Genomic DNA, 18,094 nt, shown 5'->3' with positions numbered 1-18,094 from the left:
ACAAATAGGATACTGATATGTCATGATATTGATTCCTCCAGTCCTTCAGGGGTCCTGGAGCTGTGGGATCCCTACACTGATAGACCACAGCCCTGTGTGTTTACCATACAGATATTATTATCTTCAATGTGTGTCATAACATCAGAAAGGTTGGAAAGCAGTTGCTAGAGTTTCATCACAATTTTAGAAACACGGTTCTAGTTTGTATACTAAATGAGCATGAGGGGATAGTGTTGGGGCAGTTAGAATAAGGCAGGAAAATCAGAATTTCATGTCATGTATCAGGACATATACTTTTCTTCCTTTCCAGGCTGAACTGGAAGCCAAGAAAGCGAAAATGAAGGGAACCTTGATTGACAACCAGTTCAAATGATCAGGACCTTTCTGTGAACCCAGACTGGAGACAGGCGTTGAGATCAGGAAGAAAAAGAGCGTTTTCTTGACTACATGGACTGGTTCCTACCTTTATGCCCCAGCAGAAGGCTTTACGTGGCTTACCAGTGATTCTCCTACATTCGGTGAGGTCTTTGAGTCCATCTGACCTGCTTTCTAGAGATGGATTTTTCTCAATCTTTCTGAGTATAGGTCTTCTGTACTATTTTTTGGCCATTTGACGTAAACTTCTTCATCTGTGTAGAAGCTCTGTGAATAGATCAGTGCTTCAGTGTGTCTAGTTTCTAAAGGAGCTATTCTTATTCCTTCTTCAAAGTTAATAAAATGTTTAAAGATTTTTGAAAAAAATATGATGTCATAGAAAAAAATAACACGAATTACATTTAATGTTACAGCAAGCCAGATCCTTTTAAGTGGCTCTGTCTCTGTTCTTAGACTGGCAGGTATTGGCTAGGGTTTGAATCTCTCTACTGTCAGAGAAAATCCATAACAAGCCAGAATCTGCATAAAGTTTCCTTTACCTCAAATGTTAAAACTCTAGGCACGCCAACCCTTATGAGATGTTGTACATGCAGAAGGAAAAGCCAGATTCGAGTGAGGGGGTAGGATAGCTCTGATCCGAATGAAAATGGGGTCTTGGTAAGCAACCCAAGGGAGCTACCATCCTGTCAAGCAGCTAAGAGCCCTTAGTAACCTCTATTCTATTTTCTGTCTCTATGAATTTGCCTATTCTAGGTACCTCGTGTGAGTGGAATCTACAATATTTGTCCTTCTATGTCTGGCTTATTTCACTAAACATAGTGTTTTCAAGGTTCATCCATGTTATAGCATGTAACAAAATGCCATTCCTTTTTTGGCTTAGTAAATCCCACTGTGTGTATATACCATATTTTGTTATTCATCGGTTGATTGACACTTGGGTTGTTTCCACCTTGTAGCTATTGTGAATCATGTTGCTGTGATCATTGGTGTACAAATATTTGTTCAAATCCCTGCTTTCAGTTCTTTTAGATGTGCAGTGTAGGTAGTAGCAGAGTTGTTGGATCATATCGTAGCTCTACGTTTAACCTTTGAGAAACTGCCAAACTGTTTTCTACAGTGTCATCTTGTTTTTATTTTTATTTTTATTTTTTTAATTTTTTTTTTAAATAAGAAAAAAGAAACAATGTTTTATTTTAAAGAAAATGAGTGCAACCTATCTTTATATCCTCTTATCCATCAGCATCACCTTTTGAATGTTTTGAGTGGAGAGGAACCAAAAGTACACCTCAAATAGAAATAGAAAAGCACAGTGGACTGAACACTGTCAGATTTGTGTTAAATCCCAGCGCTCCTGCTTCATAGTTGTGTTAACTCTAAGAAAGGCACTTCACCTCTCTGAGCCGCAGTTTCTTCATCAGAAAAAGACAATAGGTACAATAGCACCTTGCAGGGTTTATATTAGAGAGCATAATGAATGCAAAGTGCCTAGCACCGTGTCTAGCTTGCTGGCATGCAATAAATAGCATCATCATTCTAAAGAGAGGTTCATCGAGGCAAAAGCAACTCACCAAGTTTTATAATCACTCACTGTCTGATAAGCAGCCAAATTTTGTAAATTCTGGGATGTAATGGCAGGGAGGCCTTGTCAATGGCTTTTCTTTTTTTTTTTTTTAACATCTTTATTGGAGTATAATTGCTTTACAATGGTGTGTTAGTTTCTGCTTTATAACAAAGTGAATCAGTTATACATATACATATGTTCCCATATCTCTTCCCTCTTGCATCTCCCTCCCTCCCACCCTCCCTATCCCACCCCTCTAGGTGGTCACAAAGCACCGAGCTGATCTCCCTGTGCTATGCGGTTGCTTCCCACTAGCTATCTATTTTACGTTTGGTAGTGCATATATGTCCATGCCACTCTCTCACTTTGTCCCAGTTTACCCTTCCCCCTCCCCATATCCTCAAGTCCATTCTCTAGTAGGTCTGTGTCTTTATTCCTGTCTTGTCACTAGGTTCTTCATGACTTTTTTTTTTCCTTAGATTCCATATATATGTGTTAGCATACTGTATTTGTTTTTCTCTTTCTGACTTACTTCACTCTGTATGACAGACTCTAACTCCATCCACCTCACTACAAATAACTCAATTTCGTTTCTTTTTATGGCTGAGTAATATTCCATTGTATATGTGTGCCACATCTTCTTTATCCATTCATCCGATGATGGACACTTAGGTTGCTTCCATGTCCTGGCTATTGTAAATAGAGCTGCAATGAACATTGTGGTACATGACTCTTTGAATTATGGTTTTCTCGGGATATATGCCCAGTAGTGGGATTGCTGGGTCATATGGTAGTTCTCGTTTTAGTTTTTTAAGGAACCTCCATACTGTTCTCCATAGTGGCTGTATCAATTTACATTCCCACCAACAGTGCAAGAGTGTTCCCTTTTCTCCACACCCTCTCCAGCATTTATTGTTTCTAGATATTTTGATGATGGCCATTCTGACCGGTGTGAGATGATATCTCATTGTACTTTTGATTTGCATTTCTCTAATGATTAATGATGTTGAGCATTCTTTCATGTGTTTGTTGGCAATCTGTATATCTTCTTTGGAGAAATGTCTATTTAAGTCTTCTGCCCATTTTTGGATTGGGTTGTTTGTTTTTTTGTTATTGAGCTGCATGAGCTGCTTGTAAATTTTGGAGATTAATCCTTTGTCAGTTGCTTCATTTGCAAATATTTTCTCCCATTCTGAGGGTTGTCTTTTGGTCTTGTTTGTGGTTTCCTTTGCTGTGCAAAAGCTTTTACGTTTCATTAGGTCGCATTTGTTTATTTTTGTTTTTATTTCCATTTCTCTAGGAGCTGGATCAAAAAGGATCTTGCTGTGATTTATGTCATAGAGTGTTCTGCCTATGTTTTCCTCTAAGAGTTTGATAGTGTCTGGCCTTACATTTAGGCCTTTAATCCATTTTGAGTTTATTTTTGTGTATGGTGTAAGGGAGTGTTCTAATTTCATACTTTTACATGTACCTGTCCAGTTTTCCCAGCACCACTTATTGAAGAGGCTGTCTTTTCTCCACTGTATATGCTTGCCTCCTTTATCAAAGATAAGGTGACCATATGTGTGTGGGTTTATCTCTGGGCTTTCTATCCTGTTCCATTGATCTATATTTCTGTTTTTGTGCCAGTACCATCTTGTGTTGATTACTGTAGCTTTGTAGTATAGTCTGAAGTCAGGGAGCCTGATTCCTCCAGCTCCATTTTTCGTTCTCAAGATTGCTTTGGCTCTTCGGGGTCTTTTGTGTTTCCATACAAATTGTGAAATTTTTTGTTCTAGTTCTGTGAAAAATGCCAGTGGTAGTTTGATAGGGATTGCATTGAATCTGTAGATTGCTTTGGGTAGTAGAGTCATTTTCACAATGTTGATTCTTCCAATGCAAGAACATGGTATATCTCTCCATCTATTTGTATCATCTTTAATTTCTTTCATCAGTGTCTTATAATTTTCTGCATACAGGTCTTTTGTCTCCTTAGGTAGGTTTATTCCTAGATATTTTATTCTTTTTGTTGCAATGGTAAATGGGAGTGTTTTCTTAATTTCACTTTCAGATTTTTCATCATTAGTGTATAGGAATGCAAGAGATTTCTGTGCATTAATTTTGTATCCTGCTACTTTACCAAATTCATTGATTAGCTCTAGTAGTTTTCTGGTAGCATCTTTAGGATTCTCTATGTATAGTATCATGTCATCTGCAAATAGTGACAGCTTTACTTCTTCTTTTCCAATTTGAGTTCCTTTTAGTTCTTTTTCTTCTCTGATTGCTGTGGCTAAAACTTCCAAAACTATGTTGAATAATACTGGTGAGAGTGGGCAGCCTTGTCTCGTTCCTGATCTTAGTGGAAATGGTTTCAGTTTTTCACCATTGAGGACGATGTTGGCTGTGGGTTTGTCATATATAGCCTTTATTATGTTGAGGAAAGTTCCCTCTATGCCTACTTTCTGCAGGGCTTTTATCATAAATGGGTGTTGAATTTTGTTGAAAGCTTTCTCTGCATCTATTGAGATGATCATATGGTTTTTCTCCTTCAATTTGTTAATATGGCTTCACCCCCTTTAGCCACAAACTCCTTGCATATCATCTACACCACCTGTGAGAGCCAATACTCTGCTCTGACCACAGCCTCCTACCATTGCTGCTCTTTCATACTCTTACATCCACTAAACCTGTTTTGTTTTGTTTTTAGATTTGAAGAAAGATTATTATTATTTTTTTCATTGAAGTATAGTTGATTTACAATATTGTGTTAGTTTCAGGTGTATGACAAAGTGATTTGGTTATACATACATATGTATATATCTATATTTTTTCTATTCTTTTCCATTATAATTTCTTTGTTCTTCTTTCTCTACTTTCTTTAGGTGTAAGGTTAGATTGTTTACTTGAGATTTTTCTTGTTTCTTTAGGTAGGCTTGTATAGCTATAAACTTCCCTCTTAGAACTGCTCTTGCTGCATCCCATAGGTTTTGGATCTTCGTGTTTTCATTGTCATTTGTCTCTAGGTATTTTTTGATTTCCTCTTTGATTTCTTCAGTGATCTCTTGGTTATTTACTAACATATTGTTTGGTCTCCATGTATTTGTGTTTTTTATGTTCTTTTCCGTGTAACTCATTTCTAATCTCATAGCATTGTGGTCAGAAAAGATGCTTGATATGATTTCAATTTTCTTAAATTTACTGAGGCTTGACTTGTGACCCAAGATGTGATCTATCCTGGAGAATGTTCCGTGTGCACTTGAGAAGAACGTGTAATCTGCTGTTTTTGGATGGAATGTCCTATATATATCAATTAAATCTATCTGGTCTATTGTGTCATTTAAAGCTTCTGTTTCCTTATTTATTTTCATTTTGGATGATCTGTCCATTGGTGTAAGTGAGGTGTTAAAGTCCCCCACTATTATTGTGTTACTGTCGATTTCCTCTTTTAGAGCTGTTAGCAGTTGCCTTATGTATTGAGGTGCTCCTATGTTGGGTGCATATATATTTATAATTGTTATATCTTCTTCTTGGATTGATCCCTTGATCATTATGTAGTGTCCTTCCTTGTCTCTTGTAACATTCTTTATTTTAAAGTCTATTTTATCTGATATGAGTATAGCTACTCCAGCTTTCTTTTGATTTCCATTTGCATGGAATATCTTTTTCCATCCCCTCACTCTCAGTCTGTATGTGTCCCTAGGTCTAAAGTGGGTCTCTTGTAGACAGCATATATATGGGTCTTGTTTTTGTATCCATTCAGCCAGTCTATGTCTTTTGATTGGGGCATTTAATCCATTCACGTTTAAGGTAATTATCGATATGTATGTTCCTATGACCATTTTCTTAATTGTTTTGGGTTTGTTTTTGTAGGTCCTTTTCTTCTCTTGTGTTTCCCACTTAGAGAAGTTCCTTTAGCGTTTGTTGTAGAGCTGGTTTGGTGGTGCTGAATTCTCTTAGCTTTTGCTTGTCTGTAAAGCTTTTGATTTCTCCATCAAATCTGAATGAGGTCCTTGCCGGGTAGAGTAATCTTGGTTGTAGGTTCTTCCCTTTCATCACTTTAAGTATATCATGCCACTCCCTTCTGGCTTGTAGAGTTTCTGCTGAGAAATCAGCTGTTAACCTTATGGGAGCTCCCTTGTATGTTATTTGTCGTTTTTCCCTTGCTGCTTTCAATAATTTTTCTTTGTCTTTAATTTTTGCCACTTTGATTACTATGTGTCTCGGCATGTTTCTCCTTGGGTTTATCCTGTATGGCACTCTCTGCCCTTCCTGGACTTGGGTGGCTATTTCCTTTCCCATGTTAGGGAAGTTTTCGACTATAATCTCTTCAAATATTTTCTCTGGTCCTTTCTCTCTCTCTTCTCCTTCTGGGACCCCTATAATGCGAATGTTGTTGCGTTTAATGTTGTCCCAGAGGTCTCTTAGGCTGTCTTCATTTCTTTTCATTCTTTTTTCTTTTTTTTTTTTTTTTTTTTATTTAAGGATTTTCTTTTTAATTAATTAATTTATTTATTTTTGTCTGTATTGGGTCTTCGGTTCGTGCGAGGGCTTTCTCCAGTTGCGGCAAGCGGGGGCCACTCTTCATCGCGGTGCGGGGACCGCTCTTCATCGCGGTGCGCGGGCCTTTCTCCATCGCGGCCCCTCCCGTTGCGGGGCACAGGCTCCAGACGCGCAGGCTCAGCAATTGTGGCTCACGGGCCCAGCTGCTCCGTGGCATGTGGGATCTTCCCAGACCAGGGCTCGAACCCGTGTCCCCTGCATTAGCAGGCAGATTCTCAACCACTGCGCCACCAGGGAAGCCCCATTCTTTTTTCTTTATTCTGTTCCACAGCAGTGAATTCCACCATTCTGTCTTCCAGGTCACTTATCCGTTCTTCTGCCTCAGTTATTCTGCTATTGATTCCTTCTAGTGTAGTTTTCATTTCAGTTATTGTATTGGTCATCTCTGTTTGTTTGTTCTTTAATTCTTCTAGGTCTTTGTTAATCATTTCTTGCATCGTCTCAATCTTTGCCTCCATTCTTATTCCGAGGTCCTGGATCATCTACACTATCATAATTCTGAATTCTTTTTCTGGAAGGTTGCCTATCTCCACTTTATTTAGTCATTTTTCTGGGGTTTTATCTTGTTCCTTCATCTGGTACATAGCCCTCTGCCTTTTCATCTTGTCTATCTTTCTGTAACTGTGGTTTTTGGTCCACAGGCTGCAGGATTGTAGTTTTTCTTGCTTCCGCTGTCTGCCCTCTGGTGGTTGAGGCTATCTAAGAGGCTTGATGGGAGGCTCTGGTGGTGGGTAGAGCTGACTGTTGCTGTGGTGGTCAGAGCTCAGTAAAACTTTAATCCACTTGACTGTTGATGGGTGGGGCTGGGTTCCCTCCCTGTTGGTTGTTTTGCCTGAGGCAACCCAACACTGGAGCCTATCTGGGCTCTTTGGTGGGGTTAATGGCAGACTCTGGGAGGGCTCACGCCAAGGAGCACTTCCCAGAACCTCCGCTGCCAGTGTCCTTGTCCCCACGGTGAAACAGAGCCACCCCCCGCCTCTGCAGGAGACCCCCCAACACCAGCAGGTAGGTCTGGTTCAGTCTCCCCCAGGGTCACTGCTCCTTCCCCTGGGTCCCGATGCGCACACTACTTTGTGTGTGCCCTCCAAGAGTGGGGTCTCTGTTTCCCCCAGTCCTGTCAAAGTCCTGCAATCAATTCCCACTAGGCTTCAAAGTCTGATTCTCTAGGAATTCCTCCTCCCGTTGCCGGACCCCCAGGTTGGGAAGCCTGACGTGGGGCTCAGAACCTTCACTCCAGTGGGTGAACTTCTGCGGTATAAGTGTTCGCCAGTCTGTGAGTCACCCACCCAGCAATTATGGGATTTGATTTTACTCTGATTGCGCCCCTCCTACCGTCTCACTGTGGCTTCTCCTCTGTCCTTGGACGTGGGGTATCCTCCTTGGTGAAGTCCAGGGTCTTCCTGTCAATGATTGTCCAGCAGCCAGCTCCCATTATAATTTCTTACACGATATTGAATATAGTTCCCTGTGCTATGCAGTAGGACCTTGTTGTTTATCTATTTTATATATAGTAGTGTGCATCTGTTAATCCCATACTCCCAATTTATCCACCCACCCGCCCCCCTTTGGTACCCATAAGTTTGTTTTCTGTGTTTCTGAGTCTGCCTCTGTTTTGTAAATAAGTTCATTTGTACTATTTTTTAGATTCCACATATAAGTGATATCATATAAGATTTGCCTTTCTCTGCCTGGCTTCACTTAGTATGATAATTTCTAGGTCCATCCATGTTGCTGCAAATGGCATTATTTCATGCTTTTTTATGGCTGAGTAATATTCCATTGTATATATGTACCACATCTTTGTTATCCATTCATCTGTCCATGGACATTTAGGTTGCTTCCATGTCTTGGCTATTGTTAACAGTGCTGCAGTGAACATTGGGGTGCGTGTATCTTTTCAAATCATGGTTTTCTCCAGATATATGCCCAGGAATGGGATTCCTGGATCATATGGTAACTCTGTTTTTAGTTTTTAAAGGAACCTCCATACTGTTTTCCCCAGTGGCTGCACCAATTTACATTCCTACACCCTCTGCAGCATTTATTATTTGTAGACTTTCTGATGATAGCCATTCTGACTGGTGTGAGGTGATACATCATTGTAATTTTGATTTGCATTCCTCTAATAATTGTTGAGCGTCTTTTCATGTGCTTTTTGGCCATCTGTATGTCTTTTTTTAAGAAAATGTATGCCCATTTTAAAAAATGTATGCCCATTTTTTGATTGGGTTTGGATTTTTGTTATTGAGTTGTGTGAGCTGTTTATATATTTTGGAAATAAAGCCCTTTTTGGTCACATCATTTGCACGTATTTTCTGCCAGTCCATAGGTTGTCTTTTTGTTTTGTTGATGGTTTCTTTTGCTGTGCAAAAGCTTATAAGTTTGATTAGGTTCCATTTGTTAATATTTGCTTTTATTTCTATTGCCTTGGGACTGACCTAAGAAAACATTGCTATGATTTATGTCTGAATGTTTTGCCTATGTTCTCTTCTAGGAGTTTTATGGTGTCATGTTTTATATTTAGGTCTTTAAACCATTCTGAGTTTATTTTTGTGTATGGCATGAGGGTGTGTTTCATTGATTTACATGTGGCTCTCCAGCTTTCCCAACACCACTTGCTGAAGAAACTGTCTTTTCTGCATTGTATATTCTTGCCTCCTTTATCAAAAATAAGGTGACCATATGTGCGTGGGTTTATCTCTGGGCTCCCAATCCTGTTCCATTGATCCATATGTCTGTTTTTGTGCAAGTACCATGCTGTTTTGATTACTGTAGCTTTGTAGTATTGCGTGAAGTCTGGAAGCGTTGTGCCTCCAACTTCATTCTTTTTCCTCAGGATTGCTTTGGCAATTCTGGGTCTTTTGTGGTTCCAAATAAAGTTTAGGATTATTTGTTCTAGTTCTGTGAGAAGGGTGATTATTTTATTGGTAGTAACAATCAAAAATAGTAACAGTAATAATAATAATAATACTTTTATTGAATACTTACTATTCTTATTGAGTTGGGTGCCATAGAAAGAACTTTATAAGGTATTATCTTAATCTAAACAAGACAATAATCCTATGAGATAAGTTTAACTATCTTCATTCTCATTTTACACATGGGTACTCTGAGGTTCTGAGAGTTTATGTTTCCCAAGGTCCCATAGCCATTAAGTGATAATGCCAGAAATCTGACTATAGAACTATGCTGAATTGCTTCTCCTGTGAGATTTTTAAAAAATACATGATTGGGAACAGATCACACTTTTATTCTGAGCCATCAAGTAAAGTGCATTGTAAAGACCCTTGCATAGAGGACTCCCTGTAGCAAATGCGTGGTTACCTTTCTACGTATTTTCTGAAGTATTTGCCTTTAGATGATAATCCAGAACCATTTCAACATCTGGTTCAACTTATGCATTTTATTTCATCTTTAAGACTGCAAATTGTTATGTCACTAGCACCAAACAAGCATGTGCTCTTCATTGTGTTTTATTCTTTCATGTTGAAATAGTTATTAAAATAACATGACATAGTCTCTCTATTCTATTTAGTTGTAGTGTTTTAGCTGCAAACGCAGTGTTTTAGAGTTAGTATAAAGAACCATATTGAAATTTTGGAGAGTCTTATTCTATTTTTTTTTTAAATTTTTATTTATTTATTTATTTTTTATTTATTTATGACTGTGTTGGGTCTTCGTTTCTGTGCGAGGGCTTTCTCTAGTTGTGGCAAGTGGGGACCACTCTTCATCGTGGTGCGCAGGCCTCTCACTATCGCGGACTCTCTTGTTGCGGAGCACAGGCTCCAGACGCGCAGGCTCAGTAATTGTGGCTCACGGGCCTAGTTGCTCTGCGGTATGTGGGATCTTCCCAGACCAGGGCTCGAACCCGTGTCCCCTGCATTGGCAGGCAGATTCTCAACCACTGCGTCACCAGGGAAGCCCTTATTCTATTTTTTTGTTTGGTTTTGCAAATTATTGACTGTGATAATATAGTAAAATGTTGCCACCGCAATAACTGTTTACATTTGGAAGTGTAATTTTATTGTTTAAGAGAAATTGAAAAGCTATTTATTTATTTATTTATTGGCCATACAAGGCAGCCTGTGAAATCTTAGTTCCCTGACCAGGGACTGAACCTGGGCCCTGGCAGTGAAAGCCTAGTCCTAACCACTGGACCACCAGGGAGTTCCTTGAAAAGCTTTTTAAAAACTAGCCTGTGTCAACCATTTTAGGAGCCTTACCGCTGCAGACCACCTCCTTTTCTTAAGGGAAAATATGCCCTTTTTTATTCTTTTGATGTTTTATTCTGCTTCTTCACCTGACTACTCCTCTTTTTCACTCAGTTTTTGTTTTTGTTTGTTTTTTTGGGCTGCATTGGGTCTTTGTTGCTGCGTGTGGGCTTTCTCTAGTTATGGCGAGCAGGGGCTACTCTTCATTGTGGTGCGCAGGCTTCTCACTGTGGTGGCTTCTGTTGTTGCAGAGCACGGGCTCTAGGCGCATGGGCCTCAGTAGTTGTAGCATGCAGGCTCAGTAGTTGTGGCTCACGGGCTCTAGAGCACAGGCTCAGTAGTTGTGGCGCATGGGGCTGGTTGCTCCGCGGCATGTGGGATCCTCCCAGACCAGGGCTCGAACCCGTGTCAGCTGCATTGGCAGGCAGATTCTTAACCACTGCGCCACCAGGGAAGTCCCTTCACTCAGTTTTAACAAAGCACAGTCCATTACACTTGAGCTTTTAATCTTTTATATTCCTCCAGGAAAACAAAAAGCATCACTTATGGTGAACTCTACCTGTTTTTATTTTGTATTATTTATTTATTTATTTATATTTTTTGGCTGCACCACATGGCTTGTGGGATCTTAGTTCCCCTACCAGGGATTGAACCCAGGCCCTCAGCAGTTAAAGCACAGAGTCCTAACCACTGGACAACCAGGGAATTCCCTCAACCTGATTTTAAACTTTATAGAACCTTGAACCTCCCGTTTTCTCCCAGTATTGCAGTTCTGTCCCCCTCTTTCTTCCTTTTGACCCAGCCTGATCCTGTGATTGATGATCAGAATTCCTCTCATGAGCCCCTTTAACTCTATTTTTTTGGCCATGCTGTGCAGCATGTGGGATCTTAGTTCCCAATGAGGGAACCCGTGCCCCCTGCATTGGAAGCGTGGAGTCCAAACCACTGGACCACCAGGGAATTCCCACCTTGATTTGTCTTTTAGATTTTAAAAAATCTTTGGATAATTTTAGATTTACAGAAAGTTCCAAAAATAGTACAGAGTTCCTTTATACTCTTTACTACAGTTCCCCTAATATTAACATCTTATATCAGGGGTCCCCAACCCCCAGGTCGAACAGCAGGAGGTGAGCTGCGGGCAATCGATTGAAACTTCATCTGCCGCTCCCCATCGCTCACATTACCACCTGAACCATCCCCCCTCCCCATCCTTGGAAAAATTGTCTTCCACAAAATTGATCCCTGGTGCCAAAAAGGTTGGGGACCGCAGTATTATATAATGCTATGAGCCGAATTTTGTCCCCCTCCAAATTCACATTTTGAAGCCCTAATCCCCAATGTAATGGTATGTGGACATGGGCCTTTGAGAGGTAATTAGATTTAGATGAGGTCATGAGGGTGGGACCCTCGTGATGGGATTAGTACACTTACAAGAAGAGACCAGAGAGTTCTCCCTCTCTTTCTCTGTCTCTCCCAGTCTTTCTCTTTCTCTCCACCTCTCTCTCTCCCATGTGAGGACACAGCAAGAAGGTAGCAATCTGCAAGCCAGGAAGAGAGCTCTCACCAGGAACTGAATCAGCCAGCAACTTGATCTTGGACTTACTAGTCTCTGGAACTGTGACAAATAAATGTCTTGTTTAAGTTACCCAGTCCATGGTATTTTGTTATAGCAGCCCTAGAAGACTAATATATATAAAACCATAGTACATTGGTCAAAACTAAGAAATTAACATTGGTATAATAACGTTAAGCTACAGACTTCATTTGGATTTCATCAGTTTTTCCACTGTGTCCTCTTTATGTTCCAGGATCCAATCCAGGATCTCACATTGCATTTAAACTTTCATGTCTCTTTAGTCTCCTCCGATCTATGACAGTTTTTCAGTGGTATCTCATGCTTTTAATTTGCATTTCCCTAATCTCAGATGATGTTGAACATATTTTTCTTCTTTATTATGGTAGAAAAACACATAACATAAAATTTACCATCTTGGGGGGAGATTGGTTCAAGATGGTGGAGTAGAAGGACGTCCTCTCACTCCCTCTTGCAAGAACACCAGAATCACAACTAACTGCTGAACAATCATCAACAGAAAGACACTGGAACTCACCAGAAAAGATACCCCACATCCAAAGACAAAGGAGAAGCCACAGTGAGACGGTAGGAGGGGCGCAATCACAATAAAATCAAATCCCATAACTGCTGGGTGGGTGACTCACAAACTGGAGAACACTTATACCACAGAAGTCCACCCACTGGAGTGAAGGCTCTGAGCCCCACGTCAGGCTTCCAGACCTGGGGATCTGGCAATGGGAGGAGGAATTCCTAGAGAATCAGACTTTGAAGGATAGCGGGATTTGATTGCAGGACTTCGACAGGACTGGGGGAAACAGAGACTCCACTCTTGGAAGGCACACAGAAAGTGTGCACATCAGGACCCAGGGGAAGGAGCAGTTACCCCATAGGAGACTGAACCAGACCTACCTGCTGGTGTTGGAGGGTCTCCTGCAGAGGTTGGGGGTGGCTGTGGCTCACCGTGAGGACAAGGACACTGGCAGCAGAAGTTCTGGGAAGTAATCCTTGGCGTGAGCCTTCCCAGAGTCTGCCATTAGCCCCACCAAAGAGCCCGGGTAGGCTCCAGTGTTGGGACACCACAAGCCAAACAACCAACAGGGAGGGAACCCAGCCCCACCCATCAGCAGACAAGTGGATTAAGTTTTACTGAGTTCTGCCCACCAAAGCAACAGCCAGCTCTACCCACCACCAGTCCCTCCCATCAGGAAACTTGCACAAGCCTCTTAGATAGCCTCATCCACCAGATGGCAGACAGCAGAAGCAAGAAGAACAACAATCCTGCAACCTGTGGAACAAAAACCACATTCACAGAAAGATAGACAAGATGAAAAGGCAGAGGGCTATGTACCAGATGAAGGAACAAGATAAAACCCCAGAAAAATGACTAAATAAAGTGGAGATAGGCAACCTTCCAGAAAAAGAATTCAGAATTATGATAGTGAAGATGATCCAGGACATCGGAAAAAGAATGGAGGCAAAGATCGAGAAGATGCAACAAATGTTTAACAAAGATCTAGAAGAATTAAAGAACAAACAAACAGAGATGAACAACACAATAACTGAAATGAAAAATACAGTAGAAGGAATCAATAGCAGAATAACTGAGGCAGAAGAACGGATGAGTGACCTGGAAGGCAGAATGGTGGAATTCACTGCTGTGGAACAGAATAAAGAAAAAAGAATGAAAAGAAATGAAGACAGCCTAAGAGACCTCTGGGACAACATTGAACGCAACAACATTCGCATTATAGGGGTCCCAGAAGGAGAAGAGAGAGAGAAAGGACCAGAGATAATATTTGAAGAGATTATAGTCAAAAACTTCCCTAACATGGGAAAGGAAATAGCCACCCAAGTGCAGGAAGCATAGAGAGTCCCATACAGGATAAACCCAAGGAGAAACACGCCGAGACACATAGTAATCAAATTGGCAAAAATTAAAGACAAAGAAAAATTATTGAAAGCAGCAAGGGAAAAACGACAAATAACATACAAGGGAGCTCCCATAAGGTTAACAGCTGATTTCTCAGCAGAAACTCTACAAGCCAGAAGGGAGTGGCATGATATACTTAAAGTGATGAAAGGGAAGAATGTACAACCAAGATTACTCTACCTGGCAAGGACCTCATTCAGATTTGATGGAGAAATCAAAAGCTTTACACACAAGCAAGAGCTAAGAGAATTCAGCACCACCAAACCAGCTCTACAACAAACGCTAAAGGAACTTCTCTAAGTGGGAAACACAAGAGAAGAAAAGGACCTACAAAAACAAACCCAAAACAATTAAGAAAATGGTCATAGGAACATACATATCGATAATTACCTTAAACGTGAATGGATTAAATGCCCCAATCAAAAGACATAGACTGGCTGAATGGATACAAAAACAAGACCCATATATATGCTGTCTACAAGAGACCCACTTTAGACCTAGGGACACATACAGACTGAGAGTGAGGGGATGGAAAAAGATATTCCATGCAAATGGAAATCAAAAGAAAGCTGGAGTAGCTATACTCATATCAGATAAAATAGACTTTAAAATAAAGAATGTTACAAGAGACAAGGAAGGACACTACATAATGATCAAGGGATCAATCCAAGAAGAAGATATAACAATTATAAATATATATGCACCCAACATAGGAGCACCTCAATACATAAGGCAACTGATAACAGCTCTAAAAGAGGAAATCGACAGTAACACAATAATAGTGGGGGAACTTAACACCTCACTTACACCAATGGACAGATCATCCAAACAGAAAATTAATAAGGAAACACAAGCTTTAAATGACACAATAGACCAGATAGATTTAATTGATATTTATAGGACATTCCATCCAAAAACAGCAGATTACACTTTCTTCTCAAGTGCGCATGGAACATTCTCCAGGATAGATCACATCTTGGGTCACAAATCAAGCCTCAGTAAATTTAAGAAAATTGAAATCATATAAAGCATCTTTTCTGACCACAATGCTTTGAGATTAGAAATGAATTACAGGGAAAAAAACGTAAAAAACACAAATACATGGAGACCAAACAATATGTTAGTAAATAACCAAGAGATCACTGAAGAAATTAGAGAGGAAATCAAAAAATACCTAGAGACAAATGACAATGAAAACATGACGATCCAAAACCTCTGGGATGCAGCAAAAGCTGTGCTAAGAGGGAAGTTTATAGCAATACAAGCCTACCTCAAGAAACAAAAAAATCTCAAATAAAGAATCTAACCTTACACCTAAAGGAACTACAGAAAGAAGAACAAACAAAACCCAAAGTTAGTAGAAGAAAAGAAATCATAAAGATCAGAGCAGAAATAAATGGAATAGAAACAAAGAAAACAATAGCAAAGATCAATAAAATTAAAAGCTGGTTCTTTGAGAAGATAAACAAAATTGATAAACCATTAGCCAGACTCATCAAGAAAAAGAGGGAGAGGACTCAAATCAATAAAATTAGAAATGAAAAAGGAGAAGTTACAACAGACACCGCAGAAATACAAAGCATCCTAAGAGACTACTACAAGCAACCATATGCCAATAAAATGGACAACCTGGAAGAAATGGACAAATTTTTAAAAAGGAAGACCTTCCAAGACGGAACCAGGAAGAAATAGAAAATATGAACAGACCAATCACAAGTAATGAAATTGAAACTGTGATTTAAAATCTTCCAACAAACAAAAGTCCAGGACCAGATGGCTTCACAGGTGAATTCTGTCAAATATTTAGAGAAGAGCTAACACCCATCCTTCTCAAACTCTTCCAAAAAATTGCAGAGGAAGGAACACTCCCAAACTCCTTCTATGAGGCCACCATCACCCTGATACCAAAACCAGACAAAGATACTACAAAAAAAGAAAATTACAGACCAGTATCACTGATGAATATAGATGCAAAAATCCTCAACAAAATACTATCAAACAGAATCCAACAACACATTAAAAGGATCACACACCACGATCAAGTGGGATTTATCCCAGGGATGCAAGGATTCTTCAATATACGCAAAACAATCAATGTGATACACCATGTTAACAAATTGAAGAATAAAAACCGTATGATCATCTCAATAGATGCAGAAAAAGCTTTTGACAAAATTCAACACCCATTTATGACAAAAACTCTCCAGAAAGTGGGCATAGAGGGAACCTACCTCAACATTATAAAGGTCATATATGACAAACCCACAGGAAACATCATTCTCAGTGGTGAAAAACTGAAAGCATTTCCTCGAAGATGAGGAACAAGACAAGGATGTCCACTCTCACCACTATGATTCAACATAGTTTTGGAAGTCCTAGCCATGGCAATCAGAGAAGAAAAAGAAATAAAAGGAATACAAATCAGAAAAGAAGAAGTAAAACTGTCACTGTTTGCAGATGACATACTATACATAGAGAATCCTAAACATGCCACCAGAAACCTACTAGAGCTAATCAATGAATTTAGTAAAGTTGCAGGATTCAAAATTAATGCACAGAAATCTCTTCCATTCCTATACACTAATGATGAAAAATCTGAAAGAGAAATTAAGGAAACACTCCCATTTACCATTGCAACAAAAAGAATAAAATACCTAGGAATAAACCTACCGAGGGAGACAAAAGACCTCTATGCAGAAAACTATAAGACACTGTTGAAAGAAATTAAAGATGATACTAACAGATGGAGAGATATACCATGTTCTTCGATTGGAAGAATCAATATTGTGAAAATGACTATACTACCCAAAGCAATCTACAGATTCAATGCAATTCCTATCAAATTACCAATGGCATTTTTTACAGAACTAGAACAAAAAATCTTAAAATTTGTATGGAGACACAAAAGACCCCGAATGGACAAAGCAGTCTTGAGAGAAAAAAATGGAGCTGGATGAATCAAACTCCCTGACTTCAGACTATACTACAAAGCTACAGTCATCAAGACAATATGTTACTGGCACAAAAACAGAAATGTAGATCAATGGAACAAGATAGAAAGCCCATGGGGCTTCCCTGGTGGCACAGTGGTTGGGAGTCCGCCTGCCAATGCAGGGGACACGGGTTCGAGCCCTGGTCTGGGAAGATCCCACATGCCGCGGAGCAACTAGGCCCGTGAGCCACAACTACTGAGCCTGCGCGTCTGGAGCCTGTGCCCCGCGACGGGAGGGGCCGCGATAGAGAAAGGCCCGCGCACCGCGATGAAGAGCGGTCCCCGCACCGCGATGAAGAGTGGCCCCCGCTTGCCGCAACTGGAGAAAGCCCTCGCACGAACCGAAGACCCAACACAGCCAAAAATAATAAATAAATAAATAAATAAATAAATAAATAAATAAATAAATAAGAAAATCCTTTAAAAAAAAAAAAAAAAAAAAAAAAAGAATAAAATACCTAGGAATAAACCTACCGAGGGAGACAAAAGACCTCTATGCAGAAAACTATAAGACACTGTTGAAAGAAATTAAAGATGATACTAACAGATGGAGAGATATACCATGTTCTTCGATTGGAAGAATCAATATTGTGAAAATGACTATACTACCCAAAGCAATCTACAGATTCAATGCAATTCCTATCAAATTACCAATGGCATTTTTTACAGAACTAGAACAAAAAATCTTAAAATTTGTATGGAGACACAAAAGACCCCGAATGGACAAAGCAGTCTTGAGAGAAAAAAATGGAGCTGGATGAATCAAACTCCCTGACTTCAGACTATACTACAAAGCTACAGTCATCAAGACAATATGTTACTGGCACAAAAACAGAAATGTAGATCAATGGAACAAGATAGAAAGCCCATGGGGCTTCCCTGGTGGCGCAGTGGTTGGGAGTCCGCCTGC

The 18,094-nt window shown here is 39.9% G+C and overlaps 1 protein-coding gene across 3 annotated transcripts in view; it reads left to right on the top strand.

Annotated features, from left to right (window-relative positions):
* Positions 1-18,094, top strand: part of STEEP1 (STING1 ER exit protein 1) — a 54,670-nt gene that overhangs the window by 26,347 nt on the left and 10,229 nt on the right. For 2 of the 3 annotated variants that reach the window (XM_057538835.1, XM_057538834.1), the window contains one exon: positions 311-6,364. In XM_057538835.1, the coding sequence (XP_057394818.1) occupies positions 311-373 (63 nt within the window). In that variant the 3' untranslated portion in view covers positions 374-6,364. Of the gene's footprint in view, positions 1-310; positions 6,365-18,094 lie in introns of those variants that run through there. The other variant, XR_009006734.1, reaches the window with a different exon arrangement.

This window comes from Balaenoptera acutorostrata, chromosome X (assembly GCF_949987535.1).
Source record: "Balaenoptera acutorostrata chromosome X, mBalAcu1.1, whole genome shotgun sequence".
In the NCBI taxonomy this organism is placed as follows: domain Eukaryota; kingdom Metazoa; phylum Chordata; class Mammalia; order Artiodactyla; family Balaenopteridae; genus Balaenoptera; species Balaenoptera acutorostrata.
Note: the sequence above shows the minus strand (reverse complement) of the source record. Positions and strands in the feature narration are given on the sequence as shown.